The sequence below is a fragment of the Hipposideros armiger genome, unplaced genomic scaffold (assembly GCF_001890085.2).
Source record: "Hipposideros armiger isolate ML-2016 unplaced genomic scaffold, ASM189008v1 scaffold_194, whole genome shotgun sequence".
NCBI lineage: Eukaryota > Metazoa > Chordata > Mammalia > Chiroptera > Hipposideridae > Hipposideros > Hipposideros armiger.
The window spans coordinates 18,059-39,320 of NW_017731544.1; the positions used below are offsets into that span (position 1 = coordinate 18,059).

The 21,262-nt window shown below is 33.9% G+C and overlaps 1 protein-coding gene across 1 annotated transcript in view; it reads right to left on the reverse strand.

Moving 5' to 3' along the window:
• ADAMTS20 (ADAM metallopeptidase with thrombospondin type 1 motif 20) overlaps window positions 1-21,262 on the reverse strand; it is a gene marked incomplete at its 3' end in the record, with an annotated part of 154,610 nt that overhangs the window by 14,972 nt on the left and 118,376 nt on the right. Inside the window, exon 27 of the mRNA XM_019653064.1 lies at window positions 6,000-6,167. Coding sequence (XP_019508609.1) covers window positions 6,000-6,167 — 168 coding nt within the window. The remainder of the gene's footprint in view (window positions 1-5,999; window positions 6,168-21,262) is intronic.

Sequence of the window (21,262 nt, forward strand, 5' to 3'; positions counted from 1 at the left end):
TCTCTTAATCTCACTAACACATTCAGCCCCACTGGCCACTTTCTGTGTAGCCATTCTGGCTTCTGTGAGTGAAATTCCTCGGGCTCCAGTGTTCTCCTCTTCTGGGATTGCACCTCCTCAGAGTTCTTAACTGACTCTACTTTCTCTGTTCAGCCTTTAAAAGTTGGCATGTTTCAGGGTTCTGTTTATGACTTGCTTCTCTTTACATCCTCTGAGCTCTCTCTGAGCAATTTCTTCTATGCACCAATAATTTCTAAATCTGTTCTCTCCAGAGTTGATCATAATCCTGAGCTCTATTATTTATATTTTCAAGAATTTTTCATGCATTTACCAGAATTTTCATGTCTTTTCTACATGGACATGTCCAAGGCGTTTCAAATTCAATATTTCCAAAGCAGCACTTACTACCTTTGCCCATCCCTTCCCTCCTATGGTCATGGATGCTGTGAAGATATGATCAACCACTCTTAAGTCAAGTGACTTACTAAAAGGACCTTCTAAGGTATACCTCTAATCCCAGAATAAGAAATAATCCCTTATTTAATAGTCTTATTGAACTACATATTCATAAGCATGTTAATTTTTTTTTTTTAAATCCAGGTAACTAATGTGAAGGCAATGTGAGGCTATATAGTTACAAGTGTAACACAAATAATTGATTGGAATACACTAAACTACCAACATTGCATAAGTTAGTTCAGATAAGAAAAATAAATATCCTATTTATACATAAATATACTATAACACTGCAAAGACTAGCACTTTAAAGACTTGACAGTAGAAGTGGAGAAGGTAGATTTTAGCCAATCCAGAGGTACTACAGTCAATTTAGCTACTGTAGGGCAGAGATAAAGAAATGTTAGCATGTGCATTTGCAAAAACAGGTTCATCAAAGGCTGACTCACTCTGCTTTATTTAATAAACAATTATTTAAAATGCAAATAGTGACATCTTCTCTCTTGATGCATTATTTATAATTTCTTATTAATGGATTTAGGTTTTGATGTTAATATGATCAGTTATTTGCGACCATGGATTATTTCAAGAGAAGCAATCATATAGCAGCAGTATTAACAGTAGTAGACCATTTGGAGTTAGAAAAGACTTTGAAAGTATTTAATCCCAATTTTTCTTCAACTCTGAAATTCCTTTTATAGTAATAGTGAATAAATAACCATCATTCCCACCAATCCATCTATACAGCCTCAGTCTGGGCACATGCACTAGATCCTGAAAGCAGTTATTCCATTTTTGGATAACTCTGGTAAGCAAATACTCTCCTTTATTGAGCTGAAATATTCTTTAAACTTTTCATCCCTGTCCATAACCTGTCCTCCTTACCAACACAGAACAAATACATACTTACTTTCACGTGAGACAGTATGAAGGTGAGGCCTGGAAAGGTTGCAGCTATTTTATGGCCAGTAGGAGGTGACCAGCAGGATCACAGAAATGCCAACCCAGCACGCTTATATTGTGCAGCTGCTGAATTGGACTTAACAACCAGTAACCTTTTAGTTTCCAAACAATGAATTTCTTTGAGATTACGCCACTAATACTCAGAGCTTTTCCTACTTGAAACAGAACATGAGGAAATGGATCCAGAAGAGTGGTCACCATTTGATTGTGCTTCCCTGGAGATTTGGTAATTTGTCAAGACTTTTCTTATAGTGTGGGTCCCAGAATAGGCCCTACTCCACAAATCTGTCCAGGATCTATTAGTGCCAAAGATTTAAACGCTATTCCGCTGTTAATGTAGCGTAATATGATTAGGCTAGTGATTAAAGAAATTATATTTAATATGTAATCAACTAAACCCTCAGTTATTTTCTCACTACCTGTAACATCTCTCTCTCTCCATATATATTTTATTTATGCAACAGAATTTTTTAAAAACATTAATAAACCTGCAATGAATTCAGCACAACATAAAAACCACATTTCTATTGAATGAATTATTTTCTGTGATGCAATGACAGTCTGCAATTGTTGACTTTAAATGGCTTTGTAAGAAATAAAGGATGAGCTAATGTACAATAAGAATGAAATAATTATGACAGCAACTACAGTAAGGAAAGCTCAAATAGACCAGTGTTTAAATGCTTGTCCCCCACCATTTCCTGGCTTATGACCTTCATAAGCTACTTAACCTCTTAAACTGTAGTGCCTTCATCTGCAGGATGAATGTAATGATACCTACAGTTGTGAGGAAGACAGAAGCCTCTCTCACAGTATCAGGAAGTGACTGTCCCTTGAGGCTCCATTCCTATTCCCCCCTTTTTTTCCCCACTTCTCTTACAGTGTTCCAATTATTTCTGCTTTGAAAGTTTCTTGACATATGTCTCAAACCAAAAATGGTTAGTCATCTCAGCCCGCCCAAAGAAAGGCCATCTGAAGCATCATGATGATAAAGAGACTTAACAGGCGGCACAGAAATGCAAAAATAGGATTGCTGGCACCAGCTACAAAAGATTGAGATGCATAGTCCACCCAGCAGCCCCAGAGCCAAAAGACACCCTCCCTTTTCTTGGGCTTCTGCCTGTCTTCACTGGTGGAAACATCACTCAACTTGGGCCTAGAGAGGAGGAGGTCCTGGGTTCTTGGTCAGGGGCTCTGGGGACTTAATTAAGACTTATGATTTTTTTAGATTATAAGAGATAAATATGTATGTAGCCATCAGAAATTTTTGAAAATATGGAAATATAGATTTATGTATTGTGGAAATATGAAAATATGGAATTACAGAAATATAAAATCACTTAAGCATGCTAGCATTTAGTATATAGCTTCATTTTTCTTCTTCAAATTAGGGGCTTTGGGCAAGGGGGGCACTGGCCAGATTTGGGAGATTTTGGAACTTGTATCACCTTTGTTTCCAGCATTGATCTGAAAATACTAGAAAGAAAATAACGGGCCTCAGAGAATGGGAACTAGATAAGTGGCTGATGTCATGTAGTTCTGGGTTCAGTAGGGTCTTCTCTAGGTATTCAACAAGATTCTTACCTATCTTTCTAAGTTGTCCAGCAGGCTTGATATGATCAAGGGAAGGTGACAATTCTGGATTTATTTTATTTTCTTAACATGAAGACTACATTTGGATGGCACTGAAATAAGTACATGAGGTTGAGACAATGAAGAATCTAGCACCATGCTAGCATTAAAAAACTTGAATTTACAAAATGAAGCTATTATTCCCAAATAGGTAAAATTAAGTGGAAACAAAACTTTTGGATTCCAGAAAAAGAGGGATGCTTTGCTTCTTAAATTACTCCAGTATTTAATTGGCCTCTAAAGGTATACATCTGGACCTAGAGGACAAATGGCCCTGTATAGTCATTAAAATGTATTACTAAATCCTTTCATTAAAAAACATGATATCAAATACCAAATAAAGAATGTTACTTCAAAACTCATTTGAGCACCTCTATGGGCACAGTTTGCCAAATGAGTCTTTCCATATGAGGTACAATGTAAAATAGTAATAAAATTATTTCATAGTGAGTGATTATATTAAAGCTATGTTACAATTTATGCAGTCAGAACAAAGTAGCAAGCAACCAGTGATTATCTTGTAAGTACCTCTGAAATTACACTTCTGTTGAATATATTATTATATGTAGTGCAATGACAGCCTGCAATTGTTAACTTCATGTGGGTACTTTTTATAGAATAAATCAAAAGCCAACGACTTCACAAGTGGTCATTTGTTTCTGGTAGAGATTTGGGAACTGTGTGGGCATATGAAGCTAATTTCTATGACAAGGAAAACCAACTCAAAGGGAAAAAAGCAGACTTTGTACAAAAGCATCTGTGTTTTTCATAGTCTTTGGGTATTCATATCTGTACCTTAGAAACCCCTGAAATATGTTCTTTTAGTGAGTCTTATGTAATTTCACACGTGATGGTAAGCCCAGGCCAATTTGTTAGCACCGATGACCGATTGTGGAGCTGGAGGTCAAGATTTAGAAAGTGTCTCTCATGAATACCAACCATAGCAGCTGCAGCAGCTGTGCAGCAGCAAAAGAATCCTGGGGGGTCAACAGGAACACTGGTGGCCAGGGAGCAGAAAGGCTCTCCCTCTTCCTCTTCCACCCCCCAGGAGCTCCCGCCTGATGTCAGAATTAGGAGGGATCTGCCCCAGGCTGGTTCAGTGCCTCTACAGAGTTCCACCCTCCGGGGAAGACTCCATTACCCTTATTCTGCCATGTCTTGGTCCAGATAAAGGCAAACCCCCACTTTAAGCTAAACCACACTATGACAACTATAACTAATAAATTAAGAGATGGCAAGTCCTTTTTGCAACTAAATCACAGTATTCAAACTAAGAAGTATTAAGCTGCATAGTAGGCTAGGTGCTTGCGAACAAGTGTCCATTGTCTCTAAGACTTGGTGGTCTAAGATAATGCTGAAGAAACAAGCATGGGTGCGAGTTTAGACTGACCCCCTAAAGACAACGTAAATCATAGGAGATATTAAGTGACATAGTCATATTCGAGTTCTTGTTGAGTTCACACCATATGCAAGTAAATAATGGCAAAAATATATGTAAGGTGGCCATCGTATACATGAGAGCAGATGATGATGAACTAGATTGGGGTGGTTTGTGATGGACATTCAAGAGTTACCTAGATAGGAGACAGGGTTAGCTGGCATTTCTTTCCTGAACAACTTAGTAGGTAGTAGTGGCATTCACTAAATAAAACAGGTTAGTAAGAAATCTTTTAAATCATAGCTTCTCGTAAACCATTAAAAATAATGTTATTTACTTTACCCAAATTAAATGTAGAAGCAAAGGCTCAAAAATATGAATATATATATATATATAATTTGTGTGTGTGTGTGGGGGGGCGGGGATAAAAAACAGACGTGTTTGCCCATAGTTTTCAGTCAAATGTTAACCACACTTCTCAGCACCTTAACACTTGACAGGGGCTGCCTCTTCTACAAAGAAACCTGAGGTGGTCACTCAATTTGGGAGCTTTTTATTCAGTAACAATGCCATGTGATATATTGGCTCTCGAAAGCTGGTGCCCTGCACCAAGGCTCTGAGCTCAGAGTGAATGGTGATGACTTACAAGCCCAGGGGAATACTTTTTCTATCTCTTGCCTGAACCTATATTTTCCTAATAGACATAGTTCCAACATCAGACAGAGACAAGGAGGTTCCATCAGCAGAAGACAGGTTTCTTTTTCCCTTTGGAGGACTAGGTCCCCACTAGAAATGGATGAGTATCCTAATTACTGCTGAGAGCCGCCAGATGACCGTGGAAGCCCAACCCCATTGAAATCAGGCCTTGGGAAGTTATTCTAGTTAATGTTTCTGACTTCATTCATGACTTTTGCCTCTTCAGTAGTTCCCAGGCTGGTCTTTGCTTGACACCCATGTTGAAAGGCATGCCTCCCGCAATTTAGGTTTTGAGTTTACTTCCCTGAGCATACCACGGCAGGTAGTGACCACCCTTCTTTTATAAACTGAGTTCTCAGCCCGAATCTCATCTATGAATCAGTTTCATTTTTGCTGAGTTTTTCCAAGTGTGTGTGCATTCTAGCCTTAGCCAGTCCTGGGCACCTAGTTCTGATACCTCTTTCAAACAATCTTCAATTAAACTTCCTTCTGGAACTTACCAGTCCTATTTCCAAGATCAACCTTAGCTCAAATCCAAGACTTTCATGTGGAGATGAGACAGTTACTAAATACATCATGTATATTTTACTGTTAGACTACCTGGAACAATATTATGATTGCCAGTAGCCCCCCAACCCAACCCCATAGTCAGTAACAAGATTTTGTGTGAAGTTTACAGCCACAAGAAAATTAAACAACTAATTTGTTATTTATCTATAGACTTAGCAAATATTAACACTGTACAGTATTAATTCAGACATGAGTACGAAAAAAATGTATAACAGAATAAAGCACATTTTAGTGGGGTAAAAATTTGAAGGTTACTGAAAGTACACAGAATGAATTAAGATACTCTTATAAATACGCCACTTACCTCCTTCCACCTGTTGGCTTTCCATGAAGGGCATCTGACAGATCTACAAGCTTTGTGAGTTCGAGGTTTCTGTAGATGACTGCAATATTTTTCTTCTAATTTCCTTTGGACTTGGTCAATACAAAGCACCTCACGGTACTTTAAACCTTTACCACAAGAAGCTGAACACTAGAAAACAAATATGAATGTACTTGATTCATTTTATCTTAAATTTATCTACAAGGAGCACAAAATGAAGCAATCAAAACGTTACTGCTTTGCTATTTTCATTAAGATGTACTTTGATATTTCTAATTAGTGGAATTTAAAAGTTGTCAATCTGCCCTGGATTGATGTTGATATAAGGTATTCATTTATTCTATGAAAAATATTATCTACATTATACCAAGCACTTTCCTGGAACATAAATGCTTTTAGATCTTTGAAGGTTAAAGACTATCTGCAGTTAACTTCCATTATCACACACGATTCAACAAAACTCGCTTTCAGTTTTGTATAGTTACCACCTATTCTGTTTTTTAACCCCATGTGCTCTTCCACGCTGCAAAGTATGTTTTGGACATTCAAAAAAACAAAGCAGTAATCTCTCAATTCAGGAAACTGTGATTGAGAAAGCAAAAAATGTATTTTTTTAAATGCAATTCAGTTCAGGTTTGTCTTTTTGCATTAACCTGAAGAGGTATCTCTTTCCCATCAACCTTCCAATATATTTAGTACAAAATAACTAAAATCTTGTAAAGCTATAAGTAAAAATAATTCTTTTAATTCATTTTTCAACTGGTTGCCATTTAATGAGTGAGGCCAGTGCAATAGACTGGACTGGAAAGAGCTTAGGCTCTGCCACTTTCTAGCTGGGTAACCTCAGGTACCTTTCATTACCTGTCCAAGCCCCAGTTTTTTCATTTATAAATTTATAAGATGGGGATAACACCAATATTACAGGTTTATTATATGATTAGCATGAGCTAAAGAATATGAAATGTCTAATCCAGTTCTATTACATGTGGTGCATCTTCAGTAAATAGACGTTTCCTCTTCTACTCCTTCATAGAGTCTCAGAGAGGATGTTGACAACTGTCAGCATGATATATGTATCAGGGAAAAGTTAAGCCAAGAAGACACAAATTGCAGACAAGTCCTCTCATATCTGAGACAGCTGTTCACATGTGGTGTTATTAAGAAATACATCCTGGGTTCTGAGAACATTAGATAATATATTAAGCATTTTATGTAGAAAATGGGTTCAAAGACTTAGACAAATACAGATTATTAGATGCTAAAAATATTTTACATTTAAAAAGTTTGGCAATGATTTCCCTTTTTACATTATCTACAGTATAAATCCCATTTGTGTAGACAATTTGAATTGGTGTCTTGATTATTAAGACATATCTGAGATGTACTCTTCCCTTCTCGTTAACACAGACAGTCTTTACATGCCACTGAGAGCACACTTAATTCTGTGAAAATCTCTCTGGGTCTTCCTAAACTGTATTAAGTATACATTCTTTCCTGCTATTGACCTTCTTTTTCTTATTTACTAATATGCTCGACTCTTCCTGGCCACTTATCTTGCTCACTTCCCTATTTATTTACTTTGTTGTTTTAGTTTTCAAAGCGTATAATATTTTACACCCAAAACATCATATATTATCACATATCAAGCATATATTGTCAGGGAGTATAAATACAAGTATCTGTTCACACATAAAAGAATGTTTTTCTCCTAAGGCGTATATTATTTTTTCTAACTTTTAAAGTTTGACCATTTGAACAAAAGAACATTCATTAGTCTCCGTGTTAGCCTGTTTAAAAAAGTAATAACTATTGTGAATATTCATGATATCAACACAGAACTTATGAAAAATGGGGAAATATTATTTTATTCATTCTATGAATATTATTTTCTACCATATACCAAGAATTGCAGATTCATTAAACATCTCTTGCTTTTGCTCTTGATTTATCCTCAGAGAATTTACAATCTAAATGATACATCATCCATTGATAAATGCCACAATAGATCTTAAATAATATTAAACCCAATATAAATCAGAAAAAACACAACACACTGAAAGACACTAAAAACCATTAAAACAATACTATAAACAACAATAATGGAATTAAGACATTCATGAAAACTAGTCATTTCTCTCTGGGGTATTTGGTAAGCACTAAAGTGGAAGGTGATATTTAAACTCAATCTTGATGTATGGCCTTATATATTTTGATATGCCTTATTTAGACATTGCCCAAGTGTCTCTGTTTTGTAAAATTCTCAAGAGTTCATTTAACAATGCCAAGAATCACTCAGGAAATATGAAGTAAATTGTTGATATTCTGATAAGAATAACCAATTCATTTACAAAACTATGTAACATAAGAAAAGACATTAAAGAATCTACTTTAGAATTTGTGTATTTTCTTTATAAGCAATATCTATGAATGAACTGTAAACTTGATTATAGTACACTATAAAGTTGTTCACAAAACTGCATACTCTAACTTAAGGTCCTCTGTTATTCTTTCTCTTCTTCGTTATTCTAATCTGTAACCTAGACTTATTAAACATAGTTTTAAACATATTGCTTTTCTTGTTCTCCAGAACTGACAATGACTCAGAGCTCTTGTCTTCGATAGTAAACCAAAAATTATATTCTTCCTTGATTTCTTGATCCACCAAATTTTAGCGAACATACCTTTTCAACCTTACGCTGTTCCTTTCCAACATGCAACCTTTGCTCTACTTAGGCATAATATACTCACTTTAATGTGACATATCAACCACAGTGCCTTGTTATTATTTCCTTTTACCTTGACTAATCACTTCCCCTTGTGCTTTCTTAATCTGACTTATCCTTAAAGCTCTAAGTCAATTACTTTTCTAGAGTAAATACATGTCAGTCTTTCATTTCTCTGAACTCCTCTTCTGAGCCTTACTCTATTTTTAGCACTTCATCATTTTCAACTTTTGCCACATGTTTTATCTACCCAGCCTTCTGGAGGTCGAGGACTTTTTAGATCACCCACATCACTCACAAAGCGCCAAGTACAATAAATATCAGCTTATTAATTGATGTTGATCTTAAGCAATGTATAAGCAATTCTTATTTGTTTAAAGTAAACCATAAAATAATTTATTAAGACACTTTAAATTCCATGACATATGTGTATTGCTTAATAAACGCAAGTTCCCCTAGGAAAGACAGACAAAAAATACAAAAGAATTGTAACATAAAGTTTGCAGTGGTTACACTTTCAAAGTTATCTTTCCCCACAATCTGAAAAGAAGTACGATATGTTGTGTTGTAAAGATTCCACAAAATAGCCCAATTGGTAGGAATACCCAAATATGGCAGTTCTTTTCTCTGGTACCCAAGCAATCTTTTTCTTTTTTTCCCCCCTGTTTTATATCCCTGATACAATCCTATCCCTTGAGGTTTTATTAACACTGTATGATTCATTTACAGCATTCTTGTCCCAACAGTTTTTCTTAAAAATCACCTCTATCACGTTTAGTTGACATAGTCAAACTCTGAGGTTTTGTCATGACTGTTATGGAACAGCAGAGATAGGAAGAGCCCACTTGAGGAGTGGAGACATTAAATACAAGGAAACTGAATTGAACATTCTTATAAATTAATTGAAGAAAAATATCGTTAAGGAAAACAGAACATTTGAAACAAATGTAGAATTTGAAAGCCTTAAAAAATTAATGGACACTCCAGAGCTGTGCAGGTTGGCTGGCACGTCCAGTTCCAAGGCGGAGAGTTGAAATTAGTTGACTCTAATATAATTAACTTTAGAATGAGTCTATTCTTGTTTCTAAAGCTTAATTATATGTAATTACAGGATAAGATTACTTCTGATATTTGAGGTGTGGATTATTGATTTGTTTGGTTACGTAAGGGTAACTACAGAAAATTAAAATAATTGACTTAATCTGTGAGAGATTCATTGATTAATTCTGGTTACTTAAATTGCTAAACAAAATAAGGAATTAAAAAGCTTATTTAGCTCCAGTTCTAGAAAATAGAAAACCTTGGGGATGTGTGTGTGTGTGTGTGTGTGTGTGTGTGTGTCTGTGTGTGTGTATCTGTGTGTGTGTCTGTGTGTGTGCGTGTGTGTGTCTGTGTGTGTGTGTGTGTGTCTGTGTGTGTGTAGGCTTTCATAAGCCATTGTGTTGATCTGACTCTCTATCCTGACAGTAGTGGGAAACATACTGACACTGAGAGAATTGGTATGTACCCCAATTTGCAATAAAATAGCCCTCAAAAGTAACTCTTGCACTATAACTTAGTCATGCATAAAGTGCCTTTTATAGACTTTACAAGCTGAATAACCATAAGTAACTTTTTATCCTCACTGAACTCCATTTTTCATATGTAATATTGGTAAGGATATCTATTTTATATAAATATTGGGTAAAAGTAAAGAAAAAAAGATTTTTAAAAAGAGAAATACCCACACCCAGAAAACTCTAAAGACATTTATAATGCTATAGCAAAATTTTTAAAAAAGTAATAAAATTAATAAGGAATCCTGCAAAACATAATATTGATTACATGAACGACAAACTTGAAAATGTCTCCCATGATGCAAAAGAAGAAGGTGACATAGAGAACACTGTTTCCTAAAAAATAACTCTGCACATTCCCAGCCCAGGACCTTTGTACATGTCATTTCCACTCACCCTAACATCTTCCTCCATTTCATCCCTACATATTTTTTTTGGTACTGAGTTTTAAATCTCATTCCCTCTACAGAGCCTCCTTTTTTGATGGAGGATATCTGATGTCCAAACCAGAATTTTACATCTCAATATATCTATAATTGCCTATTCCATGTCTGTTTTCCCTGCCAGACTATAAATTTTATTGAGGACAGACACACTGTAGGGGATTATAAAAAATAGAAAGAAACCAGTATTACTTTTTTCCTAATTTTAAGGTTATGAAGTAGTCTATATTTCTTACTCTAAAGCAGGAAATAATTCCTCTAAAAAGAGGAAATAATCCCAGTGCACCATGAACCATAGGATCTTGCATTAATTTATTGAGCAATGTTCTTCTATAACAATAACTATTCCACTGGTGGCACATGAGTTGATTTTAGATGGTACATTTTAAATTTAATGGTTATTTTTCATGGTAGTAATGACCCCTCAGTTTTAGCTATAAAGATCAATTAGCTAGGTATTTGAAAACCAAATAGAAATAAAAAGAATCTTAAGTTTGGTTTACAGAATAGCAAGTGAAGTCAAAGTCAAGAGTGAGAATTAGCCATGCAGTCTATTTTAATTAAGTGTAACTAGAAAAGTAGCTAGACTAGAAATTTGACTAGAAATGTCTACTTCACATGCTACTGTATAGTGCCATTTGTGGATTAAGGTATATATTTTTGTTTCTATATTCCTCATATAAACTTTAACTAAACTTCTGTGAGAATAAGTATTAAAACTAATATTCTTAATATTAGTTTTCACTACTTAATATTAGAAACACTTAATATTAGAAAAGAGATCTAACATCAACTGTAAGTTCTACATTAAATGTTTTTAATGACTATGAAGATAAGCAACCAATCAGTGAGAACAGGGATTTTAAAGAAAACCCTAGCAATTCGTATAGATTTTTGGTTTTTTATTTTAAATCTCCTAAATTAATTCTGTACATAGGCTGAATAATTTCCAGTTTTCTAACTGGGCTTTTAGTCAGTAAATTTGGCAATAACCGCATTGTTTAAAATGATCAGCAGTTAGAGAGAGAGAGAGAGAGAGAGAGAGAGAGAGTCTAATAAAATCAAGAAATGAAAGAGATGTGACAGCCAACACCATAGAAATATAAAGGATTATAAAAGAATATTATGAACAATTATACACCAACAAACTAGACAACCAGAAGAAACGGATAAATTCCACAAAACATACACATTTCCAAGACTGAATCAGGAAGAAACAGAAAATCTAAACAGACCATTTATAAACTTGAAGACAAAAAGCTTCCAAACTCATTCTGTGAGCTCAGCATTACACTGATACCAAAACCAAAGACACTACCAAAAAAAAAAATACAGACCAATATTCCTGATGAACACATATGGAAAAATCCTCAAGAAAATATTAGCAAACTAAATTCAGCAATACATTGAGAAGGTCATGCACCATGATCAAGTGAGATTTATTCCAAGGATGCAAGGATGTTTCAATATCCACAAATCAATCATTGTGATATACCACATAAACAAAATGAAGGATAAAAATCATATGATCATCTCGACAGATACAGAAAAAACAAAATTCACATCCATTTATGATAAAAAATACTCTCAACAAAGTGAATATAGATCATGAACAAGACAAAGATGCCCATTCTCACCAAATGTATTCAACATAGTATGAAAGTCCTAAGCACAGCAAGCAGACAGGAAAAGGAAATAAAATGTATTCAATTAAAAAGGAATAAGTAAAACTGTTACTATTTGCAGATGACATGATTGATGACATTTTGAAAACCCTGAAGATTTCACCAAAAAACTTTTAGAACAAATGAAGTCAGTAAAGCTTTAGGATACAATATTAGTATTTAGAAATCTATTGCATCTTTATACCACAATAACAAGCCATCAGAAAGGGAAATTTAAAAATTTTCATTTACAGTTGCATTAAAAAGAATAAACTACCTAGGAACACATTTAACCAAGGAGGTGTAAGACCTGTATTCTGAAAACTATAGACATTGATAAAAGAAATTGAAGAGGACATAAATAAATGGAAGGATATACAGTGCTCATGGATTGGAAGAATATCTACCCAAAGCAATCTACAGATTCAACATAATCCCTATCAAAATATCAATGGCATTTTTCACAGAACTAGAACAAATAATCCTAAATTTATATGGAACCACAAAACACCCCAAGTAGCCAAAGCAATTCTGAGAAACAACAAAGTTGCAGGTATCCCACTACCTGATATCAAACTGTACTACAGGGCTATAGTAATCAAAATAGCATGGTATTGGCATAAAAACAGACACATAGATCAATGGAAAAGAGCCCAGAAATAAACCCACACCTACATGGTCAGTTAATCTATGATAAAGGAGGCAAGAATATACAATGGGATAAAGACAGTCTATTCAATAAATGGACAGATACATGCCCCCCAAAATGAAAGTAGACCACTTTCTTATACGCACACAAAAATAAACTCAAAATGGATTAACGACTTAAATGTAAGGCCTGAAACCATAAAACTCCTAGAAGAAAACACAGGTACTAAACTATTTGACATCAGTCTTAACAATATTTTGGGGGGTGCCTCTCTTAGGGCAAAGGGAACAAAGCAAAAATAAACAAATGGGGACTACGTCAAACTAAAAAGCTTTTGTACCATGAAGAAAACTCTCAACAAAAGGAAAAGACAACTTATGTGAATGGGAGAATATAGTTGCATATCCAATAAGGGACTAAAATCCAAAAATCTTTAAAGAACTCATACAACTCAACAGCAAACAAATAAACAAAAAAACCAAAAAGACTGACCATCCAATTAAAAAATGGGCAGAGGATACGAATAGACATTTCTCCATAGAAGACATACAGATGATGAACACCACATGAAAAGATGTTCAACATCATTGATCATCAGGGAAATACAAATCAAAACCATGAAACATCACCTCACACTTGTCAGAATGACTTATCAAAAAGACAATAAATATTAAGTATTGGTGAGGATGTGGAGAAAAGGGAACACTTGTTCACTGTTGGTGGGATTGTAAACTGGTGCGGCTACTGTGAAAACCAGTATGGAAATGCCTCAAAAAATTAAAACCTAGAACTATCATATTACCCAGCAGTCCCATTTCTTGGTATTTATCTGAAGAAATCAAAAACACCAATTCAAAAAGATATATGCACTTCTATGTTCACTGCAGCATTATTTGCAATAGCCAAGATATGGAAGCAACCGAGGTGTCCATCATGATGAATAAAGGAAATGTGGTGTGTATACACACACACACACACACACACACACACACACACTAGAATATTACACAGTCATAAAAAGGAATGAAATGTTGTCATTTGTGACAACACTGATGGACCTATAGATTATGCTAAGTGATATAATGATTCAGAGATAAGTGTTATATGATTTCACTTATAAGTGGAACCTAAAAAAATAAACAAAAGAGAAACAAACTAATACATAAACATAACAAACTGATGGTTGCTAGATGAGAGGTAGGTAGGGAAATGGGAGAAAAGGTGAAGAGGATTAAGTACAAACTGCCATTTATAAAATAAGTCAGGGATATAAAGTACAGCATAAAGACTATAGTCAATAATATAATAACTATCGATGATGCCAGGTAGATACTAGACATAGTGTGGTGACCACATTGTAAGATATATACGTGACTAATCACTACATTGTACACCTGAAACTTATAAATATTGTATGTCAACTATAATTTAAAAATACATTCTTATAAATAAGATGAGCAGAGGTCAGTCATTCAAGGTCAATTCATCAGAACTAGCGGTATCTTGTAACAATGAAACAGAATATTTCAAAATGTGATAACACTATTGTAAACATTTTTCAACATTGTTTTGTCACAAACCATTTCAGGGATGGTTAACTGTGGCATTTAGTTTTTCACCTGTCTTAATCTAACTAGACAAACATAATGGTCATAATTTTTCTCCCTCAGCCTTTTGACTTTAGTTTTCTGTGTTCCTTTTAAACAAAAAATGACTAACAATACAAAACTGAATAAAAATGAGGTACTATTAATCAATTTCACTTGTTTTTCAAAATATTTGGAATTTTCTGTTTTTAAAACATAATCCTTAATAAGTCATCAAACAATCAGATTAAGAAAGAAATGTTTTCTTTATTTCTAGATATAACATCATCTCTGTGCTTCCTGACAGCAAGTTCATCATCTGTTAGAAATGCATAAAGCTCACACCCATATAGCTAGCTGGGTGTCACATCTATTTGACTGCTCATTGTGTGGCAGGTATTAGCTAATTTTTTCAGACAACCGAGAAAAACCTACTACTAATTAAAAAACGATTCACATCATTTTTTGCTTTAGGAGAGCTAAACTCACAGAAACGTAATCATTGCATGGTACAAATCTAAACCCAAATATGCCTTATTACAAACCAGAAATCATTTTCATTAAGGCAAATGCAGCTGAGTGAGAAGCATCAATTTACAATGTATAAAATGGAGTGGTTTTGATTTAAAAACAAACATACTGTAATAGCTAAAACATAATCAGGTATCAAGTGTCTTAGAATAATTTGAGAGGGTTAGTTGTGTTTTCCTTAGTGTTAAGGAAAAATATCCTTAGTCTCAAGAAAATTCCTTAGTCTTGAGGAAAAGTCTGAAAGTATCAATGCATTTCTCAATATATGAACATGTATTATTTATTTTTGTTTCGATCTTTTTCAAAACTGAGCAATTTTATGCTTCTGTAGCCAAGTTACAATTTTTAATGGAAAAAGTTTGATTATAAGCTATTTTGCTAAAGAAAATTTTTAAATGATGTTTTGGTAATTATGTTAAATGTATTTATAATACTCTTATGAAACAAAAGATTTGTCTATTAAATGATATATTAAATAGAGAAAGGATAGATTTTCAGGTCAAAACAGACCCGAAATTAGATATTCTGTGGAATAAAACAATACTATGTATATGCATCCATGCATCTATATATTTTTAAGTTGCCTATTATAACATTCTCTAAATAAAATAAAGAGGCTGTATCTAAACCGCAGGAACAGCATGGTTTTTTAAATCTTCAGGAAGTCAATGATACCTATGCATCTAAGAGAAAAGCCTCACGATAGTAAAATCTTAGATATAAGTTTTATACAACTATTTTGTAATGAAGGTTGTGCTCTACAAAAGTGGAACACTGTTTTAAAACTGAGCTCCTCAATTATTAGAAAAATAATACATTAAAGTAGCCAGAATATAGTAGAAAAAGGTTATCACTCTGTTTAAACAAACAAAAATGACAAAATATACATATTAAGAGTAGAGTGTTAGGTCTGGAAAATACGAATTCAATGCATATGCACACTAAGGAGTAAGATACTAAATCTATCAACAGGGACCCCATTCATAGTATTTCCTGAAAGAGTATACATAGAGTTTTAAAGTTTAATGGAGTTTGAAAATTTCCTTTTTAACCCATTAACAGACATCCTCTGACTACACAGCTTTAATGAACCAAGACAGCATTTGGTTTTAACAATATTTACTAATGAAATATTTCATTCTATTGCATTGCATCTGATTATATTTAAAATTTACACCTTCAGGCATTTAAAAAAACTTTAAGTCGGATTCATTTGCAGTAATGTTGAGCTACAACTTAAAGAATAAGAAATATATGCTTAATAACAAACAAACATAGCTGGTAAATTTTCATTATATTTATATCTTTGTAACGAGTATATTATTTTAATTTCTGCCATGTTCTAAAATTTTATTTTTGGCCGTATATATGTATATATTTATGTACACGCAACATAATGCATTTATAATTTTAAGCTAATCAATGCAATATAATTATTTTATCATATGTAATACATTCGGCTAATTCAACTGGAAGTAACATTTAAATTTACTACAATATAATTGTAAATATTTTCTAAATTCTGACTTTGGAAAAGTTTTGTATTTTCACTTTTAAATATAAAACCTGAAACAAAGTTGCAATAACTTATGTAAGTACTTTGTTTGAAAAATTTCACTTACCATAGATTTTCCACACATAAATATTAGAAAATCAGAATGAAAAAATCACCTAATAACTGATAACTTCTCAATTATTGGATTAGTTTTCTTCAATAGTAAAACAATAATCATTACAAACCTGCAAACAGTATTGAACTCTGGTTTATTATGCTAGAACTAACAGTAAATCTAATTCAAAATGTTAAGCGCTATCTGTAGCAAAAAATACTCCGGAAAAACTGCCGTTCGTTTAAAGCTTGTAATTTATTCTTATACCTTTCTGTCTAAATAGTATAGTTTGTACTACAAAGGGGTAATGAAAATTTCAAACTCCTCTTAAAAATCTGTTAAGCAAGTGAAACTCATGTAAAGAGTTCCTGTGTGGAGTTTTGATTAACTCGCTGAGTAGCACAAATCTTTACAATTATATGCGAACAGGAAAAAAGGTTATTGTCAATATGAGAATATAAATCTTGTCCAATTTTAACAAGTTTTGGGGGGCTGCTATGTGAATTTACTTTTTCTTGATGTCTTTATACAAATCACAGCTAATGGGATGTTATTTTTGTAAGACTGTGGGGCACATTTTACAACGAAAACCCCACTCCCATCTTACCCCCTGGGAATCGACATCAAGAACCATGGTCATCTGCCTTCCTACATGGAACAAAACAGAAAACTGTTCAGTGTGGGGAACCATAAAAAGTAAAAAGATCAGAAAAATTACTAAAGTATACCTCCTAAACATTTTTTTTTTTTTACTTTTAACGCGATACCTACTATGGTAACATTTACAAAATGCTTAAAATCAAGTGCCAGGAGAACAGCAGGATTTACCATTTCTAGTCCCCACAGATGCTTTTGTGCTAGCTGTGGGAGTTAACAGGAATAAAGCCAAGAAGTTTACTTTCAAGCAGGGTTATAAAGGCCGGAAGAGGAACATGCATAGACTACTCGCAGAAGAGAAATAAAGGGGAAGGTCAGAGTTGAAATTAAAAGGATATTCATTGTATGTATTTTATCTATCATATGCAATAAAAGTTTGGAGACAAGAATGTTGTAGGGCCTAATATTTCAGTGAACTGAAGCTATTTTTAAAATGAACTTCATCAGATAAAAATGAATTATGTATGTTAAAATGTAAGATGGGGTTTCATAGTTTTTACTACCGGAGAGTAGAGGATAGAATAATAAAAAGCATGGAATTTGGAATCAGACATTTACATCTGAATCTCAGCTGTCAGGTGCTGAACAACCTTGGGGATAGATGCTTAACCTTGCTGGTCCTAAGTTTTTCTCATCATGATGTGGCATAATACCTACACCTCAGTATAGCTGTGAGATTAGAGGAGATAATGTATGAATGAACCTAAAAGAGTGCTTGATTCAGTGTTCTAAATTTAAACTTTCATTTCCCTTTTCTTCCTTTCCCAAATCCTGAGGAAATATAAAACAATGAAAATACAACCTGTAGCATGGATTTCTCTACTAAATACGTGAATGGAACATGGGAGTGTTTAAGACTTATACATTGAGAGCCCATTCAATGGTGACATAAAATGAGTAATCACCCCAAAGGAATTCCTTTTAAGCCAGATTAGGGGCCAGTTCTCTGGAGAAATTAAACTGCTTGGGCTTGAGTCAGAGATGCTGGGGAAAAGAATAAGGGAATTCTACACACTGAACTCTTGATTTGTAGTATCTCTGCCTCTGCCACTCTTCCTCATAGGCTGAGCATTTGAGGGCCCTTCTCTGATAAACTGAGTCTCCGAGAGGCAAGACCTTAAAATACTGACTTACAGGGAAAATCATCAGTCACCAAATTCTATCCAAATTCAGAGTTTATAATTAATTATTTAAGGCCTTACACTTAAATGAGTTGCAGAGAATCAACTTTTGAAGAAAATTTTCAGTATAGGAAAACCAGAAAACTACTCCCATCCCCACCCTCAAGAAAGGGTCTGAAAGATAAAGAGACAAAGGAGAATTTCTCCTCAAAAAATATGTAATTAGCATGAGAGTAGATGTTGTAATGAATAAAACAAGGTAGACTACTATGACCCCCCAAAGCAAGGTAGACTACTATGACCCCCCAAAGCAATCACAATGCAAAGAAAAGCTCTTGATAATTAAAAATATAACCAAAATCAATAACTTAATAGTTTTGATATTGACACTTCCCCGTCAAGTGAAACCAAATGACAGAGGTAGAAAATAGGAGAATAAAAACAAGATAATTAGAGGATCAATCCAAGAATCCCAATATCCAACTAGAAAGAGTTTAAAAAAAATAATGGAAATAGTTGTCTATAAATTATCAAAGAAATAATACAACCAATTTTCTCAACACTAGTCTCCTTAATGAAAGGATCTACCAGATGCTTAGCAAGCTGCATTTTAAAATGCTAAGTTACTCCATCATAAATATCAGAGTGACAGGAATAAAGAGAACATACTAAAAACTTCAGTGGCACAGGCGTGGAGACAGGGGTCATACAACAGACTGGGAATCAGATCACCAGACTTCATAATAGCTGAGAAAGCTAGAGGATAAGATAATGAGAAAAATTAGGGGAAATTATTTTCAAGTTAGAATTCTATAACCAGCGAAATTAACTATGAGGATTAAAGCTATTTTAGATTTTGGACAGATGGAAAAATAATACCTCTTTTTTTTTTTTTAGGAGGATACAAGAGAAAATGTTTTAGTATGAGAGAGCCAGTATATGTGATGCAAAACAAACAAACAAAAATCATCAAAATCGAAGATAAGTAAGCCTTCACAGGACAAGAGAATGGCACAGCAGGATTAAATTCTTCCAGGCCAGATCAGAGGAGGAAGATGGGGGGCGGGGTCTAGGAAAGAAGAAATATCTGAGCATTTAGAAAAACCATTCATAGAGATTTTACAACTTTGTTCAAACACTTGAGAAAAAATAGTGATTGGAACTTGAAAAAGCTAAGCACATTTTTAAATGTGGCAATTATTAACTCCAGGAAAATCAAAGAGTTGTAAAAAAAAAGCAGCAGTTCGTCAAGGTACACTACTTGGCTCCACACTAACATAGGAAATCTGACTATTGACTTAATCAAAACGTATTCAGAAGACAGGATTGTGAAATTAGTGTTCTACATGAGAGTTAAATTCTCATCCTCTGTAAAAGAAAGTCAATAGGTAATTTTTTTTTTTTTGTGCATGAAGGAATGGTACAATAAGCCTATTATTTGGAAACATAGAGGTAAATATTTTATTGTGACATCAAGTACCTGAATGGAATCCTGAAGTTATTCCCAGACTTTTAAATTTTAGTTTCTGATAAACAGATTTCCAAACAATATTTTTATTATAACCACAGCTAAAATCTTTCCACAAGCTAAAAATGAATTTCCCTTTTAAAAAGTTCTCTAAAGTGTTCCTAAGAATTAAAAAATATATAAGGAAAACTTTTCCCAAACTATTCACAATACAGTTTTTTCAATGTTTTGACTTAAAAACATTTTAAAAATGCTCAAAGTTTGAGACAGAAAACTTGAAGATAACATTTAATACCACAAAACAAAAAATATCTCTAAAGCTCTCCTCAGTATAGACCATAATCATAAAGAGTCTGCTTCTATTGTTAACACAATAGAAATTTGGATAGTAGGATGTTTTTCACGTATAAATTATGTATCAACAAAAATAGCTAGACTTTCTACCAAAATATGCCCCACACTGTAGTTGGTGAAATGAGTTATGAGAATTCTAAACTGAGTAAGGACAGAAACCACATCTATCAATGTTTACAGAATGAATGAATGAATTCTATGTAGACAAAATAAATGAGCAAATATATACAAAGATTTTTTTTTAAATGCAATCTGTTTTATCTGAATGAGGTAGAGCTGAATGATCTTTTTAGTTCTACAAAAATAACACAGAAAGGAAAGCTTCATGTAACAGATCTCTTTCTTAAAGATTTTTATTGTTGTTGTTGTTCTGATTCTATGGGGTGCCCTGTAGAGATAAGGGTCTCCTGGTTTCATCTAAGGTTGAGATCTTGCCAAGTTCAGCAGAGAAATGCTGACATGGAGACAGGATCCTGTATGAGCTACTACCGAGCTTGTTTCCTGACTCTGAAGAACGCCTAGACGTGAGGGAAGAGCCATGCATGATTATCTTTGCTATTCTTAGATGTGAAGGTAAACTAATAGACAGTGAAGAATTTTCCCTCAGATGAAAGGATGCGACCTCTCTCTGGTGGCAGAATAGAGAGTTATTTGTTAGTGTCGCAATGGAAGTTTTCTTTTATTCCTTCAGTCTCCTAAAAATAATATATTCTCACAGAGTACACATTATCATTTACACATAATTTGCACATTTTAATTCTCACACTATACTGAATGACATCCCAAACAGAACGATTAACCATTCTACACACAAAATGCTTTCTGGTCCTACCTATCGAATATTATATTTGGGTTTGTAGGTGGGTAAAATCTATATTAGAAG